The sequence below is a fragment of the Chrysemys picta genome, chromosome 3 (assembly GCF_011386835.1).
Source record: "Chrysemys picta bellii isolate R12L10 chromosome 3, ASM1138683v2, whole genome shotgun sequence".
Taxonomy (NCBI): Eukaryota; Metazoa; Chordata; order Testudines; family Emydidae; genus Chrysemys; species Chrysemys picta.
Window position 1 is genome coordinate 77864857 of NC_088793.1, and position 17754 is coordinate 77882610.

Genomic DNA, 17754 nt, shown 5'->3' on the forward strand with positions numbered 1-17754 from the left:
ACTGCATATGTGAGATATAATGAAAAATTGTGCACTAATAAGAACATCTAATTGACTGAGACAATTCCATTTTATTATAATTTATGCTACACTATTCTTTCACTGTGGTAAATTCTCCAAGGTTGTCACAAAATGGAAAATCTTTTAAGGACAATCTTTGAATGAATCAACAATAAAATCTGTCATTAATGAACATTCGATTTACATAAAGAGAAGTGATTTCAATTCCTCACTTCAATGTGTAGCTATATGGAGAGAAAGTTTATCACCACATTAATGTTCCAACTGCAAAATTAATTCTGCTTAGTGTCACATATGTAGTAGGTTTCTATCCCTCTTTTTCTGATTAAGTGTGTAGCATAAAATATTGGAGCTTGATTTTAAAAAATGTTTCAAATGGTTGTCTCCCTTTTGAAGAAAAAGTTGGACTAATGAAGTCTATCCTTTCACAAGGTTAATAGAATGGACAGAGTCTATTAATTTCACCCAAAGCCAAGAATCTCCTTTCCTTACTGATGAGATGTAGTCTTTATCTAGGTCTCCAACCTGCCAGCTGTGATAGGCTAATCTCACATTTTTTTTTCCCCCCACAGAACAGAACTCTTGGCCAGTCTCATTTTCTTTGGCCACAGCCTTATAAATAAAGATTGATGTGGAAGCACCTTGTGGCATGGCACAGTACCTGCTTGCAATCAAGATAAAAGCTTTAACTCAAAACACAAATTTCAAATCCCTAGAATATTTAAAAATGACTGGCTCTTAGTAAAATAAACAATGGACTGGAAACTTGGCATGTTGTGATGTATTCATTTGGACTGCCCCTCTCATTTATATATCAAGGCCTATTCATGGTCTAGTTAACAAAGTGGCTACTATTCAGCATCCCCTGAACAATACCAGCTGCCAACATCCCCACCCTCCTAATCATGGGCTCAATTACTCTTTTTATCAATAAAGTTAGGAACCCCGCTTACAGATAACAGGACAGATGGATTCGGCAATTCAACAGACCAGGGAAACTAAAATAACTCAGTAAAAGTAAATAATGTAATATTTACATATCTGCAATGCCATAACTTAAACATATTAATATAGAAGGTATGACAGATTATTTAAAATTTGTTGCAGAAACATTTTCTTATATCTATTTTATGCATTCTAAAGTATTGAGATGTTAAAGTCTGATATGGTGCCCCACAAATTTAGAATAAGAATGAAAAGTTCTGAGGTCATTTTTTGGGATTTATTTTAACATTTTGAATATTGTGATGAACTTTTTATTGCTATTCAGCAATGGAAAGAGAGAGGTTAAACTATATCAGATACCTGGATACTTAAAATGAAAACTTTCTCTCTCAGAAAAGGTAAAAATCAAATTAATATGGTTTACATAGTCATGAGTTTACAATAAGACTAATGACTTTTTATTAGTGGACTTTGCAGGTGTAGTTTGACGGATTCTAAATTTGTTTATACAGCAGTAGCACATAATAGGCAATAAAATAAATGATAATTTAAGTCTATTACATACTATCTAAGCTGTTCATTTGGAAACATGACATCACTGTGCATTTATACAATACCTTTCAACCCAAAGAATCACAAAACACTCTACAAATCATGCATGCAGGAATTACTTCACTCACCACCATGCAAACACATGTTGGATGAAAAGCATTAGCTGTTTCACAGCGGAGAGGAAGGCTACAAAACAGCTTAGGGCCAGAAGTGAAGAAGAATTATATAGCCAACTGAAACTGCAGGGGGAATTCAGACACTGTGGACAAACTGTAAGCATCAAAACTGGAATATAGCCAGAACACTTCTACTAGTGTGAAAGGAGATATTAGATCCTTAAGGACTACAAGTGGTTAGGACCTTGGTTTTATGTAATTCAAAAAATGAAGCTCCTCTATGGCACAGTACTCTCCATTACTATACTGGGAATTAGCTTAGAAGGAAAAGCGTGGTTTTGAATGAATCTGGAATCCTCCTCCTGAAGCACCTGAGTTTTCCTTAGGTGCTTCTCAATGAAATACTGACTAGCCTGACTAGGCTAACTTTCTAATCGCACAAAACTGAACACCCTAGCCCTGCCCTGTCCCTTCTCTGAGGCCTCTCTGAATCTAGAAAGAACACTGTGTGCATAAATGCAGGTGAAGGAGGGAGGAAATAAGAAGCAGGCTGTTGATGGCTTCAACTTGCGTCTGTATTGTTCCATGTGTGGCACTCACACAAACTGATGCAGGACTCCTATTTCATAATCTGCTGTCCCATCATCCACATTAGCAACGCCTACCAGACTTCACTCTGAAGTGGCCCTCACCAGCTCAACGGATCTACCCTTTTAAGACTCTGGACTATCTGCCTCACATCTCCACATCATTCTGTGTTCCCCATACAATCAGATCCTAATCTCCCCCACAAAACCATTCTGTAAGTATCCCTATCCCTTCCCCTTCTGCATCCACTTGACTGTCTCCCACCCACACCACCACTACACACAGAGAACTCCAGGTCAGATTTATTCACTTTCTCCCTCAGCACCTGTTGAGAAAACTTTGCATTCAATTTATCACATGTGCTGCTCTCCTGGCCAAGATTATTCAGGGATTCTGGCTCAAAGCAGCAATTTGTCCTTAAAAATTAATGTTGAGTTATAACTTGAAATGTACGTTTTCATATTATGTACCATCATTAGAAAAATGCTTCAGAAGTAAGGGGCATCAGTAAACATTAACCTCAGGTAAGGAACGTTTTGTATAACCTAGACAGTTTACACATTAGTCAAATAATAACTGTATTGTATCTATATCTACCTATGTAATCTATTTTGTATTCAAGAAACCTCTCTACAAAGGAGACTTACGTTGGAGCTTGACACTGCTGGACAGAAAACTTGCCAAATTAGATCCACTAATTAAATCATTTAAACATGAAAATCCAGTATTAGAATTCATTTCTTTATAAAGTTCTCCTATGATTACTCATTACACTGAATTAGCATTTGTGCATGCAAATCCACAACCTGGTTTCTCTCAGTAGCCTTAATAAGCACAAAAACAAACTCATACAAGAAAAGACTTTCTGTATTTTCCATTTTCAAAATGCACTTGCGAAGGTTGCTTAAGAAAGATTCAGGGTGAAGGCCTAGATGGAGAATATAGAACTAATGAAGAACTAAACTTGGAGTTAAGGCAACTTGTTATTTGACTATTTCCACTTGTGAATTTAGCACTCACAACTGCTTATAAGGAACTCAAATTAAAAATGCTGCCAAGTGCTATGGAATTTGCTATGTGGTTATGTGAGTATTATGATCCTGCGTCAGTCAGATGGTATTTATGAAATGGCAAATCCTTTGTTCTCTACATATTTTGGTTGGTGAACATATATTCAAAACAATGTTGAAGCAAAGGGGGAGCTACATGGTTAGAACAGCTCACAATGGTTTGCATACCAGCTGGAGCAAGGAAAGATGACAATAATGGTCAACTACATCTTTCCCAATCTCTTCTAAAGATGGTAAACATCACATAGAAACAGCTGATAGCTATTCCATCAATGATTAAGCAATTCAGCTGATGATAGATTGTCGATAGGAAGCTGTGCGTAACATGTCACTGTGATCACTAAAAAACAATATTAAAACCATAAAGAGAAATATATAAAGCAATTTGACCAGCTGGGCTTTTAATTTAGGGATACGGTTAGCAATTTTGATTAGGCCTTCTTAATAATATGACTTTTTAATTGTTACTGAAATGTAAAGTCTAAGTTATCTACCAACAGATGTTTTCATATTTTGAGAAATGTTGCGAACCATTTGCATGTGCCTTTCTTTCCTAGGACTGAGTCTGTATTAGCCTGATTGTCAGACATGCTGAGTATTCTGGACTCTAATTATAAACAATGGAAACTTAGTTACACTACTTTTTCATTTTACACTCACCTAGGGTTCATGATAAGACGACGGAAGAAGTAAGTCCAGGTGATGTAATCCATCGCATCCTGCTTGGAAGTAATAGTTCCAGCAGCAATTTCAGCATTCAAGTGATCAGAGAGCACTTCCAACAAACTAAAGGACACAATGGAAAAAGGCATCTGTTAACTTTACAAAGAACAAAAATTGTATTTTGTGGAGTCGTACATAACCAACACACACAGCCCTTGTCTATAAAAAGCAAAAACACCTTTTAAAAAAAGAGTTTAAAATTTTTAATCTAAAAATATTTTTTTCCCACGGGGGCGGGGTGGGAAATGTTCTCGTAATGTCACAATCATCATTACAGGTTAGAGCAACCATGTCATGCTAATAGGATGCAACTTGTGCATGCTAAAGGGCTGTAACTCAATTAGTTGAGAATTAAATCCAAAACGCAGTACTCTTAGGACATGTTTGGAATGGGATGGAATTGTAGCTGTCTGGAATCATTTATGCATACTGAATGTTTACCTTGTTGTTGGGATGTTTACTGTATGAATATATTGGTTTAGTTTAATAGTGGGCGGTAAGGAAAAACAAGCAGACATGAAAATAATGGCTCAAGATAAGCAATCCCTGAAGCAAACACTTGAGGATTGTTAAGAGACAATGCCCAAATGTTAAGGTTTGAAGATTTTACTTTCTCTGGAGCCAACCTGCAAAACTAGTTTTGGCCGGAAGGGGTAAAGCCCAGGAATGCAGCAGAACAAAAGAATGTTGGCAGTTTAAGAGAACTGCGTTTTGGATTTAATTGTCAACTAATTGAGTTACAGCCCTTTAGGATCTCTCTCTCTCTCAAGCGAGGGAGGAGTTGTTTGGGGTAGCCAGCCAGAAACACAGGCACCTGGTTCCGGGGTCTGAAGAAGTTAGGCCTGCCTACGTTACCATCGGGGGATAGTAAACCTTTAGGTGAGACGATATTTTTAATCTGTTTACTATTTTAAAATTCTTTTCCTCTAAATATTTTGCTCCTACTGTTAAAATAAACAATACTTTGGTTTTATAAAGGCTGTTTTGTAACTGTACATCACTGACTATAAAAACAACAAAGAGTCTGGTGGCACCTTAAAGACTAACAGATTTATTTGGGCATAAGCTTTCGTGAGTAAAAACCTCACTTCTTCGGATGCATAGAGTGAAAGCTACAGATGCAGGCATTATATACAGACACATGGAGAGCAGGGAGTTACTTCACAAGTGGCGAACCAGTGTTGACAAGGCCAATTCAATCAGGGTGGATGTAGTCCACTCCCAATAATAGATGAGGAGGTGTCAATTCCAGGAGAGGAAAAGCTGCTTCTGTAGTGAGCCAGCCACTCCCAATCCCTATTCAAGCCCAGATTAATGGTGTTGAATTTGCAAATGAATTTTAGTTCTGCTGTTTCTCTTTGAAGTCTGTTTCTGAAGTTTTTTTGTTCAATGACAGTGACTTTTAAATCTGTGATAGAATGACCGGGAAGATTGAAGTGTTCACTTACTGGCTTGTGTATGTTACCATTCCTGATGTCCGATTTGTGTCCATTTATTCTTTTGCGGAGGGACTGTCCGGTTTGGCCAATGTACATGGCAGAGGGGCATTGCTGGCACATGATGGCATATATGACATTAGTGGATGTGCAGGTGAATGAGCCCCTGATGGTGTGGCTGATGTGGTTGGGTCCTCTGATGCTGTTGCCAGAGTAGATATGGGGACAGAGTAGGCAACGAGGTTTGCTACAGGGATAGGTTCCTGGGTTGGTGTTTCTGTGGTGTGGTGTGTAGTTGCTGGTGAGTATTTGCTTCAGGTTGGGGGACAATAACAGAACACCACTGGCCATCACATACAGCCCCCAGCTAAAACCTCTCCGGCGCATTATCCACGACCTACAACCTATCCTGGAAAATGATCCCTCACTCTCACAGACCTTGGGAGGCAGGCCAGTCCTTGCTTACAGACAACCCCCCAACCTGAAGCAAATACTCACCAGCAACTACACACCACACCACAGAAACACCAACCCAGGAACCTATCCCTGTAGCAAACCTCGTTGCCTACTCTGTCCCCATATCTACTCTGGCAACAGCATCAGAGGACCCAACCACATCAGCCACACCATCAGGGGCTCATTCACCTGCACATCCACTAATGTCATATATGCCATCATGTGCCAGCAATGCCCCTCTGCCATGTACATTGGCCAAACCGGACAGTCCCTCCGCAAAAGAATAAATGGACACAAATCGGACATCAGGAATGGTAACATACACAAGCCAGTAAGTGAACACTTCAATCTTCCCGGTCATTCTATCACAGATTTAAAAGTCACTGTCATTGAACAAAAAAACTTCAGAAACAGACTTCAAAGAGAAACAGCAGAACTAAAATTCATTTGCAAATTCAACACCATTAATCTGGGCTTGAATAGGGATTGGGAGTGGCTGGCTCACTACAGAAGCAGCTTTTCCTCTCCTGGAATTGACACCTCCTCATCTATTATTGGGAGTGGACTACATCCACCCTGATTGAATTGGCCTTGTCAACACTGGTTCGCCACTTGTGAAGTAACTCCCTGCTCTCCATGTGTCTGTATATAATGCCTGCATCTGTAGCTTTCACTCTATGCATCCGAAGAAGTGAGGTTTTTACTCACGAAAGCTTATGCCCAAATAAATCTGTTAGTCTTTAAGGTGCCACCAGACTCTTTGTTGTTTTTGTAGATACAGACTAACACGGCTACCCCCTGATACTTGATCACTGACTATAGACTCCCAAAGGGAAGAACCACAGATGTCTGAACTCAGTTGGACCTGATGGATAAACATGGTTGATACACTGGATATGTCTACACTGCACACTAAGACCGAGCTCTCACTTAGGTTGAACCCAGGTCTCCCTTCTGTACACATACAAAAATCAGTCTGAGTTAGGTCAGCAAGAACTCAGGACCCAGATCCTAGGACCCTGCTAAGGGGATGGATCAGAGACAGAGTCCTGCTGTCACTTGGGCTTAAGCCCTGTTATTTTGCATGTGGATGCAGGTCAAGCTGCAGGCCCAAGTCAGAAGGTCTGCATAGTATAACATGGACATGTTAGCACAACTGTGAAACCCAGGCCCAGCAACTGTAAACCCAGGTGTACAGTGCAGTATGGATGCTCAATCATGGGCTTAGAAACATCAAGTCCACACACCTGCATTCCACAGGCCCAGGTTTACAATGCAGTGTAGACACTCTTACTGAGTACTGTAGCATAGGGCCCGATCTAAGATAGGGAGTGCTGGCTTGGAATTCCAACTTAGGAGAGGTCAAGACAAAGCCTGACACGTGAGGAGGAGTGCTTAGAGAGACCAGACGGGGACAGAAGTGCAGCTATTCCTGTAATTGTGCCATGAAAATATCAATTTATTTTTAAAACGTTTACTGAAAATGTAACGGTAAATGCAACCAAAAGGGAATAACATATAATACAACCTTTTGGTATACAAAAGGAGGGAAAGAGTTCCAAAGCTAAGGAACCTTCAGAAAAAACACATGCCAATGGCAACCTCTCTTTTAAACCAGAGAGCCTCTAGCTCAAAAGCCTTTGATGATCATAACCAGAAACCAAGATGTGTCTCAACTAATCAGAGATTTATAAGATTAAGGTCAACATCTAAGTTTTTGTCTCAAAATTTATCAGCATATTATCTGTTTATATTAAATAACATAATGAAGAACATTTCAATAATATTTCAATGAAAAAATCAGGATGATCATTTGTGTATCTGATTAAGAGAATGTTTCTATTTTTAGAGATATTTCTTAGGAATCAGATAGAAAGGCTGCCTGGTTTATTGCCAAAATAATATGGTCTGGGTAAAAAATTTGCATTTTAATACACTGTTTTTTGTCTAGAATTACATCATACTGAAGACTTCCTTCAGGTTTTTTTTGTTTCTACTGATAATATACTTTTCTATGCATTTTTTCTAGTGTGCCAAACACTGAGCATAAGTATTTGAAACAAAGCACATCTGTAGGTAACATCTGATTGGTTAAAGGTTTATAAACCCTAGTTGTTCCTTAAGAAAAAAAGGGTACATGATTGTCTATGATAGAGGGGATTATACTAGCTACCGTTATATGTACTTGCATTGAATTGACTAACAAATGATAGATCATGGATTAACTAGTGAGGTTAGGAGAGAATCCAAAATATTTATTTGTTTTCCTATTTTTCAAAAATCTTGCAGCTCCCACTTTGAAAGAAGTATTAGCAATTGTTTACAAGATACATTTCCCTTTGAGCTTGATATCTCTATATCTTTTAATAGGTCTAGAATAGTATGAAAATCCCATGCGAAAAGTACTTAAGCTTTATCTGATTTTTTCTCCCTACTAAGTACTTTTGTGACCAAATTTTCTGTTGGAGTTGTCGGGAGCATAAATAATTATTCTACATTCGCTTTCAAAACAGCCTGAGAAAGCACCCAGAAGCAGAGTAACATTTATCTAGGGATGCACTAAACACATGGAAGGACAACTGTCTTTAGAGGTCCCAATATTTTGGTGCATCTATGTCCCACTTCACTTTCATCTACTTCACATTTGCTGTATGCACTTTTATCTGTTTTCTTTCCTGTCAAACTTTACCTTGATTCTACTGGAAAAGGTTCATAAAGAAACTTTTTGTAGAAGTCTTTCTTAATATCATGGACTAAAATCACAGCTTTGCCTTGGTCATCAAACTGTGGTCTACCAGCACGTCCCATCATCTGAAGTACATCTACAAAACAGATAATAAATACATTTATTTTGATACAATTTACAGCATAGGATATATTGTTTCTCTATAACCTCATTTACCCTTCCTTGTTTGTTACTCCCACTGGCTAAATCTTGTCTAAAATCAGACTGAAAATTCTTTGTGGCAGGGACTATGTGTTTCTAAGTGTTTGCACTGCACCAACCACAATGCAACCCCAAACCTTACTGGGGCCTCAAATACAAATAATAATTACACATGAAAAACTATGGTAAAGAATAACGAGGAGTCCTTGTGGCACTTTAGAGACTTACAAATTTATTTGGACATAAGCTTTCGTGGGCTAAAACCCACTTCATCAGATGCATCAAAGACCATAATGCATTTGCACAAGAGGGCTCAATTAAGGACTCATGGGCAACCACAGATTTAGCAGCTCCTAATTTTCTAGTGTTTGACTTTGCAAATGCTTTGTTAACATTTTTTTAAATATAATTTTCCAGAGTTGTGGGAACAACTACAGACGTCTATCAATTGAGCTTCATTAGCATGCCAGAATAGGGGAATGGTGCCACATACTGGTCTAAAGGATGCTCAGAGGAGCCTCCCACATAGTGAAGGTCAGTGGCTAGGGTGCTAGCCTGGGCCTAGGGACATCTGGGTTTAATTCCCTGCTCTGCTGCAGACTCTGTGTGACCTGGGCCAAGTCACTTAGCTTCTCTGTGCCTCAGTTACCCATCTGTAAGACAGAGACAAAAGCACTTCCCAACCTCACAGGGGTGTTGTATGGATAAACATATTAAAGATTGTGAAGCTCTATGATATTATGATAATGTATGGGGCCAGATAAGTGCCTGGTAGATCTGTCTCTTTCACTGCCAGGAGGTGGTAGCTCCTGCCTCTTGTGGGGCCCCACAGGATAGATGGGGTGCTGGGGCTAAATACTAGGCATGGTGGGGAACATTATGGAAGAGAGCCTGGGTTTGTTCTCTCTGTTGCTTCTCCCCTCTCCCCAGGAGTGGAGGGTGTTCTTGCTCCATGTCCAAAGGTGGGTGTGGGGGGCCTATGACAGTGGATCCCTGGTTCTTACAGGGGAGCCCAGTTCAATGATCACTCTCTCTCTGTCCTCATTCTGGGAGTTGGAGGAATACCTGACCCCATGCTGGGAAATAGAACACTAGGGAAATATGCTAGGTTGGTGGGGGAGAAAGAGACGGTCAGGAAAGCCCATTCTGGCTTTCCCCCGCCCCATGCTCCTACTACAGCTGCTCTGGTAGCTCCCCCGCATTGCCAGTGCAGTGTCTTCTTCTACTGCTGGTGCGTTCGCGCTGGCAAGTGGTGGGATTTTTAGAACATTCAGTAGTTTTGTCAGGCTGCCAAAAATGTTCTGAGGAATGCAAGTGAGAGAAGGGACATTGTGATTTTTAACACTTTACAACTCAGCTAGATCTGAATGGAATTCAGGAAAAGAAAAGGCATCTTCTATCATCTGAGGCGTTTCTTCCTGAGGCGTATCAAAGAACTGCAAACAATAGAGATGTTGCTGTTTCTTAAAGAAAAGGTCACAAGAATCCTTCATAATGGAAAGTATTAGACAACCTAAATATAGGGGTTACAACTAGCTCCCCCTATGATAAGAATTTAAGCAGGTACAGTAACATTCAAATGAAAAGACTCAAATCCCTCCTTAAAATCCATTCTGTTGTGATGTCTATAAAACACACTGTTGGATACAGATTGGCTGACGCCCAGTTGTGACTACTATGAGCATTAAGGTTACCAAATTACACAAACACATCTATCTTTGTTGTTACCTGGTCCCCCACCCCACCCTGTATGTCTGTTTATCCATTTGTTTGTGTTGCCTTACTAGCTAAGATTGCGAGTTCTCAAGAGCAAGCACTGATTTTGTTTTACTAGTGGTATTACACCACACCCAATAGAGCCTTGAGCTTTGTTTGGGGCCTTTAGCTTCTACCTCAATATGAATAATATAAATGAAACCAGAAAATAGTTTTCAAGCATGAATTACTGTTTACCTTTTAACTTTTTTATATTTTCTGTTCCGTATTCTCTATGAGCTATATAAACAACAACAATAATCTTTATGCAGTTTGTTCATTGTTAAATTAAGACTGATGTTCAACTATAAAATGAAATGGATCCCCAAATGGTATTTATGAATAGATGCCTACAAGGGAGAATGATGAAATATTTCCTGCTATTTGATAGTGCATTAAAATAGTGTACGATAATGCATATGAAATGGATTTACCAAAAGGCATCAGGAAATGATTTTTGCCAATATCCACTGTATAGCTAGCCAAACCCAACATTTTCTTTACTGACTATACACTGCTTGGATTAAACTATTGAAATGTCAAAAGCAATCCAACTGGCTGAGTGAATGTCTTGTATCAGAGATTGGCCCATCCCAAAACCTCAGATTTGTACTCTCTCCAACCATGCTTAAATTCAGATGTGAACTTAGGAACTTAGGCTCTGCTATTATTTTCAAACTACTGGCCTATGTGCAAGTAATTGAAGGACCTCATTCTGCCCTGACTTGTACACTAGGCACGAAATTCAGCCCTAGAACAGGCAGGTAATTTTAATGGAAATGAATCAGTTTATACCACATCTGAATTTGTTCTACACTCCTATTAGATTTTAAACAGAAGTTAAACAGGCATACCTAGGGGCAGAACTGAAAGTGAGACGGGGTTGGTCTACACTACAAAGTTTTGCTGGCATAACTATAGTGGCTGGCTAAGAGTGTGAACTCAGCTGACATAGCTGCTGGTGTAGCTGCAACTATGCAGACATCAGAGTGCTTTTGTCAGCATACATAATGTAACTGATGGAGGTGGTGTTGCTATGCTGGTAGAAAAAACCTCCTTCTGATAGAATACGCTCAATCTCCTTAGGGGGCTCTGCTGGCAAAGCTATGCCAGCAAAGTCTCTGTGGATATGTCTACAATGCAAAGAAAAAACCCACTGCACCAAATCTCAGAGGAAAAGATCAACTGACTTGGGCTCACAGGGCTTGGGCTGTGGGGGGCTAAAAATAGTAGTGCCGCCGTTCAGGCTTGGGCAGGAGCCAATGCTATGAAAGCCTACAAGGGAAGAGGGTCTTAGAGTGCAGGCTCCAAACTGATCCTGAATATCTACACTGTCATTTTTAGCCCTGCAGCCCAAGCCCCGTGAGCCCAAGTCAATTGACCTGGGCTCTAAGACTCAGTGATGCAGGTTTTTCTTTGCAGTGTAGACAAACCCTATATTGCAGACAAGGGACATATGATAATTTGCGTTAAGTGCAAAAAGAACACACTGCTCATCAAACTGCTGATCGGCAAAACTAAAATCCCTTTTCCTCACAACTTTCAAATACCCTGAACACTATTTTATAGAAAGTTAAAACAACAACAAAAAATACCTTTTCAAACCAGACCATGTGAAAGCATTATTAGATCTATTTAAAACTAGCCTTTTCCCATACCATAATTTTCTGTGAAATTACAGACAGCAAAATTAAATCTACAAAAATAGGGGGAAAATGCTACTGTACAGAATGTGACATTTCCCTTGAAAGCTTATTCAAGGATCAACAGACCCACAATACCCAAAGCCTATTCAAGAATCCACACACAATACACTTAAGTGTGCAGCTATACTCTGAAAGGCAAGTCTATAAAAAAAAGCATAGTGGGGCTCTGTGTTTATTGTGCCTCACTGATTCCATATTGATTTTGTTCAATTTATTTATTTACTTTTAAAAAAGGGTTTTCTAACTTTCAGTCCTGCAGACTCAGCCAGGGATCTGAAAGTCAAATTGGGTTCTTTCCTGCTCATTCTTCATGACCAGTATTAAAGACAAGTATCACTATTCTTACAACTGAGGAGGGGCTAGATGTGTCCTTATCCAGAGACAGTTAGTACTATCGTTAGAGCAGCCAAAGAATGATACAAAGGACTCTCAAAAGTGTTAAGCATGCTGCGATGGCTATACTCCCAGGTCATGCCAGAACTCAGAAGCAAGAGACTTGGCCTGGAAATTGATCCAAAGTTTCCTGCATAAGAGTGTAGAGCATTCACACTATATTAAGCTCTATGATGGACTACTTGGATGGGCATCCTCTATAATGTAGTGAGTTCCAACTGTGTTCTATCAAACGGACACTGGTTGGTTAAAAGCAATCAATCTCTAACTATGTTACAAATAACATTCAGATTCCTAGGAACACACTTTTTCTGGCCAAGCTTCAGACAGTTTAAAATCAAACTATCTTTCTTTAGTGTAACAGATAAAATGGGCCAGGAAACCTGTAATAATTTTAGCTAATCCTGGCTCTCCAAGCTTAGTACCATTCAAATTAATATTCTCCCTTGTCTGAACTTTTCAAAGTTGTTCCTGTCTTACTTCTCTGGAGTTTTCTAAAATGGTTGCAACACAGTTTATCAAAATGTGGGTGGACTGGAGGCAGACATGAAATTAAATTAGAATTTCTATATCACAACTGAAGTTAAAATACAGTTTATTCAGCTTTCACTATTTATGCTTTTCTTTACTTTTTAGCTTCATTCAGTTTGGCCAATAAACTTATATTAGTTTTCTTATAGTCAAGATTAGATTGGAATTTCAGAGTCTCATCCATTAAGAGTGCTGCAATGTTTCAACTGCAAACACTTAGTGTAGAGGAATGTATAGTTGTTTAAAAACCTTTTTCTAGTGGATAATAACAAAATAAACTCATGGAAACAATTTACTTTTCACATGTTTTTTTAAGAACTTATTTTATATAATTTATTTGAGGGCCAAATTTGATTTTACAGCGTTCCTTCAAAATGTACTGTACGTGTTCAAACTGTCTTTTGCTTTTAGTTTTTTTTTTTTAATGGCCTCTTAGGATGATACCAACTCAGTAGTTTTGCAAGAGAAAGGTTTCCAAAAAAGGAAAAACGAATATATGAAAAACATTGAATAGTTCTCTCATGAGTCACATTTATACAACAAAAATACAACAAATAATCTATTCCAACATGTGTCTATTATAGATTTTTAAAGGTTCAGTTCCTAAAACTATAAATTATTCAAGTTCATATTTGCATATGCTTGAAATGCATTTCAGCAACTAGGTATTTGTAAGATTAACGTGAATACCTGTAATGGGATAATCCACATAACGCCTTGTTTTTCCATCGTAAAATTCTGTTCCCTTAACAATTACTAAATGAGCTGGAAAATTTACACCCCAGGCTAATGTGCTTGTGGCAATAAGAACCTAAAACAGAAAGAAAAATTAATGTAACAAAGAGAATTTTTAAAACTGCATAAAAATCTCATTTTGGTATTACTAAAAACAAAAATTAACCTGGATTTTGCAATTCACAAATAGTTCTTCCACAGTTTTTCTGTCTCTCTCATGTAGCCCAGCATGGTGCATGCCTATTCCAAATGCAAGAGTCAGCTTCAGATTAGAATCTCTTACTGTCACTATAACATCGTTCATCTGCAACAGAGGATGGTTACATGATTTAGAACAGTACTAAATATTCTTCTGAGAAGTTTTTAATATTTTAGGGTTCTTGTTATTAATAAGTTATCTGTTTTCTATCTGCAACCACAATGTGCTATGCATTGTCTATATCCACATAGACACACAGTTCCTGCCCTGAACAGTTTACAGTTTAAAAAAACCAAGCAACACATGAAGGACGGGGGAGAGAAATAATTAAAGTTTATAGAGTTTTATAGCCATTTTATTAATGTAATATATACATTAACTAATTTTAAAAACAAAATGAATTAATAGTAAGTTCAGGAGCAACCTAGCATGGGGCAATTTGAATGCTGAAAGTATCCTGGTCTGCCTGGTATGTGCCCTGTCTGCCTGGCACAGTTTTCAATTATAAGTGCCAGTATCAGAAAGACAACTGTTCAAGCTCTGTACTCAGGGGTGCAGCTTACTTCCTCTTCCAGAACATTAATTATGATGAAAATAACACTGGGTCTAACCCAGATTCTAAGTAACCCACTTAGACATGTTCCCTCAACTCAATAAATTATTTACACCATTTATTTAGCTATATTAGCCATTTTCAATTCCAATTCGTATGTTCCTATCCAATCCAATTCAACTAATATTTCAAATATGATTTTGTAGTTTATAGTACCAAATCCTACAGTAAATCCATGCACACTGCAACTACTACTTTTCTTTTATTCAACGATTTTGCAATTTTAGAAAAAAAAAAGCAGGTTTCTTTGGACAGATTTATTGTATACAAATTCATGCTGCTTACTGCTCATGATTCCATTAACTTCTCATGCTAGATTGTGAATCCCTTACTTGCCTAGATGACTAATTACATACATTAATGATCCCAATTACTTCATTGGGATTACTCCTATTAGTAACAGCTCATCAATATAAGAAAAGGCTTCACATTCTGGTCCAAAATGCTTATTGATTTGTCTCTAAATATTTGTTCCATTATTTTATTGCTAATGCTATTTATTGTTTCATGTTGTTTTAATACAATTACAGCCAGTGGCTTTTAAACCTAGTCACTAGTCAATGGTTTCTTGATGACCCCGTGAGTACCATCGACAATATTATACCACAAATCATGGTAACATTGTTAATTGTAAACACTAAATGGCATAGCCAGTTAGTGTCTAGCTCTACAAACAAACAAAACAAAGGATCAGTGAAACAATACAATACAAGATTGAGAAAATTAATAAAAAATATCTACATAATTTAAAATACTGAGGTGAAATTTTGACAGTAGCAGTCGTCCATTAGTTACATTAATAATCACTGCTGCAAAGCCTTTCAAATGTTCTGTTTCTAATGCTCAGAACATAAATTTTGTTGAAAACTGTTTTCTGGGATTTATCTTTATTATATTCTTAAGGTAAATAAAAATGATTTGGATATCTAGCAAACACATAAAATGTAGTTCTACAGACTCCTCCTAATGTGATAGAAAACACATCACTTTAAAAAAATAAGTTTTACAAAGGCCTGAGAATAAAAATACACTTTATAGAATATTGATATATTTTACCTACTTAGGCAATCTAGTTTGGGAAGCAGAGCAAAGCATTTCAAATAATTTTAAAGGAGTTTTGGTTGAAGTGTTAGTTACTTTAGCAATGATGGAAGTAATAGAGAATCCAAAATGTACTAAAATATCATTAACATTTTGGTTCCTAGTACCAATAATCTCATAATAATGATGTGCTTTGGACTGATTTATTTTCTTTTATTAGTCTAATGACATATATTTCATAGTTAATATGAACATTATATTATGATACCAGGTTAATACAGAATGTGGGCATCTTTTTCTTCCATGAAGAACAGGGATTAAATTGGCTGATTATAATGTCTACACCCAATCAGAATATTTCTTCAGCAATAACAGTTTTACAATATTAGTTATTTTCAGCTGAGAACCTGTGCTATTCCTTTTGGTCATGTACTTCCCAGCATAAAATAGTCCAAATTCACACCGCTGGGAATTTATTCAGAGGAGTTATTCTTGCTTTTTGCAATCTGCGGTGGTTATTTTTTTCTTCTCCTGACTTGTATTACAGCAGTGTCCTGTGGTGATGTTAGTCATACCTGCAAAGCAGTGTAATTTACCACAGGAAAACTAAAGAACCCTTAGCAGGAGAGCTGGCACACGCACTACTATCCTGTCATTCTAGCAGCAGGGAATCCTAGTCACTTCTAGCTGACCCCCTTACTTTTACATAAATCAATACAATAAACAAAACTATTTCTACCCATAGGCACAATTCAGGGCTTAAAATTCTGATGACAATTTATTTTAAAGCAGAACTCCTTTCCGTATGCCTATTTATTGCACAAGTATTAAATATCTCTACATAATAAGATAAATATTAGGTAAATTTAATAATTTTTACTCAGTCAAAAAAAATACACTAACGCCAACATGACATACTGTGAGATGCATCAAAGTTTCTACATCATTCTACATTTTACTATATATTTGAACATAAATGTAATCATCCTTCTTAAAAAGTTTAAAAAGGTAATACACTTCTTCTTAAACTCTGATATAGAAAAAGGAACAATCTAAATACAGCAACATGTCTATAAGAAACTGTACATTTTATTGAAATTAGGGTATGTGTATATATACACACATTAACATAAATTAATATTAAACTAATTTAGGGCTCAAACCTGCCCCAACTGAAGTCAAGGGGAATTTTTCTCTGGATTCCAATGAGAGCAAAATTGGGCTCATGCTGGGTAACCTGGGCTAACTTGCATAGATTTTTAAAATATGAACAAAACCCTCCCATTCTTCCCCATACTGTAGCTTGATTAAGAAGCTAGCTGTTAATAAACACCTCTGAAATCTGAACTGGAGTCTGTAATCACTGCAAAATATTAATTAATACCAAAAAACAAAAAAAAAGAAAGGTTATAAATGGCAGAAATAAACTTTTCTCTAAACTCGCTAGATTTTTTTGAAACTAGTAAGTAGTCATTTTCTCTGTGCCTGCACATATGTAAACTGTTGAACCATTTACTTTAAGCTAATAGAACTGTTTTTTTATATTTTAAAATTTATTATACTTAAAAAGCTTTTGTAGAAAGATAGGATTCCATTTAAGTAGATACATTACTCTGTGCCTGAAATACATTCCAGTCAGAGTATAATTCAGCAAGTTGATGACAATGCTGGCTCCAAAAGAAAGGAGGAGACCAGATTGGACAAGAATGAGCTAACAGATTGTGCAGCCCAATTCTGTCCCTTTGAGTGTGATATATTGTTTCAAGATGCTAAAAACCCATACTTTCTCAAAGCATATCTGTTGTGCTGGTTTTCCCATTTTCACAGAATCCTCATTATTAGTACTCTGTACTCTTTTCAAAGCACGTCAGACTCAGACCATATGCCACTGAATAATGCTTATCAATTGTCTAAAATGCCCAATAAAAGAAAGATGTGCCAAACAAAAGAATCGTGAAAGTTATGAAGTCTTTTACAAAAATAATTA

At 37.5% G+C, this 17754-nt stretch overlaps 1 protein-coding gene across 1 annotated transcript in view; it reads right to left on the minus strand.

Moving 5' to 3' along the window:
* ASCC3 (activating signal cointegrator 1 complex subunit 3) overlaps window positions 1–17754 on the minus strand; it is a 495794-nt gene that overhangs the window by 78649 nt on the left and 399391 nt on the right. The window contains exons 31-34 of the mRNA XM_065588248.1: window positions 14081–14218; window positions 13870–13990; window positions 8597–8729; window positions 3953–4078 (exon numbers count right to left, since the gene is read on the minus strand). Coding sequence (XP_065444320.1) covers window positions 3953–4078; window positions 8597–8729; window positions 13870–13990; window positions 14081–14218 — 518 coding nt within the window. The remainder of the gene's footprint in view (window positions 1–3952; window positions 4079–8596; window positions 8730–13869; window positions 13991–14080; window positions 14219–17754) is intronic.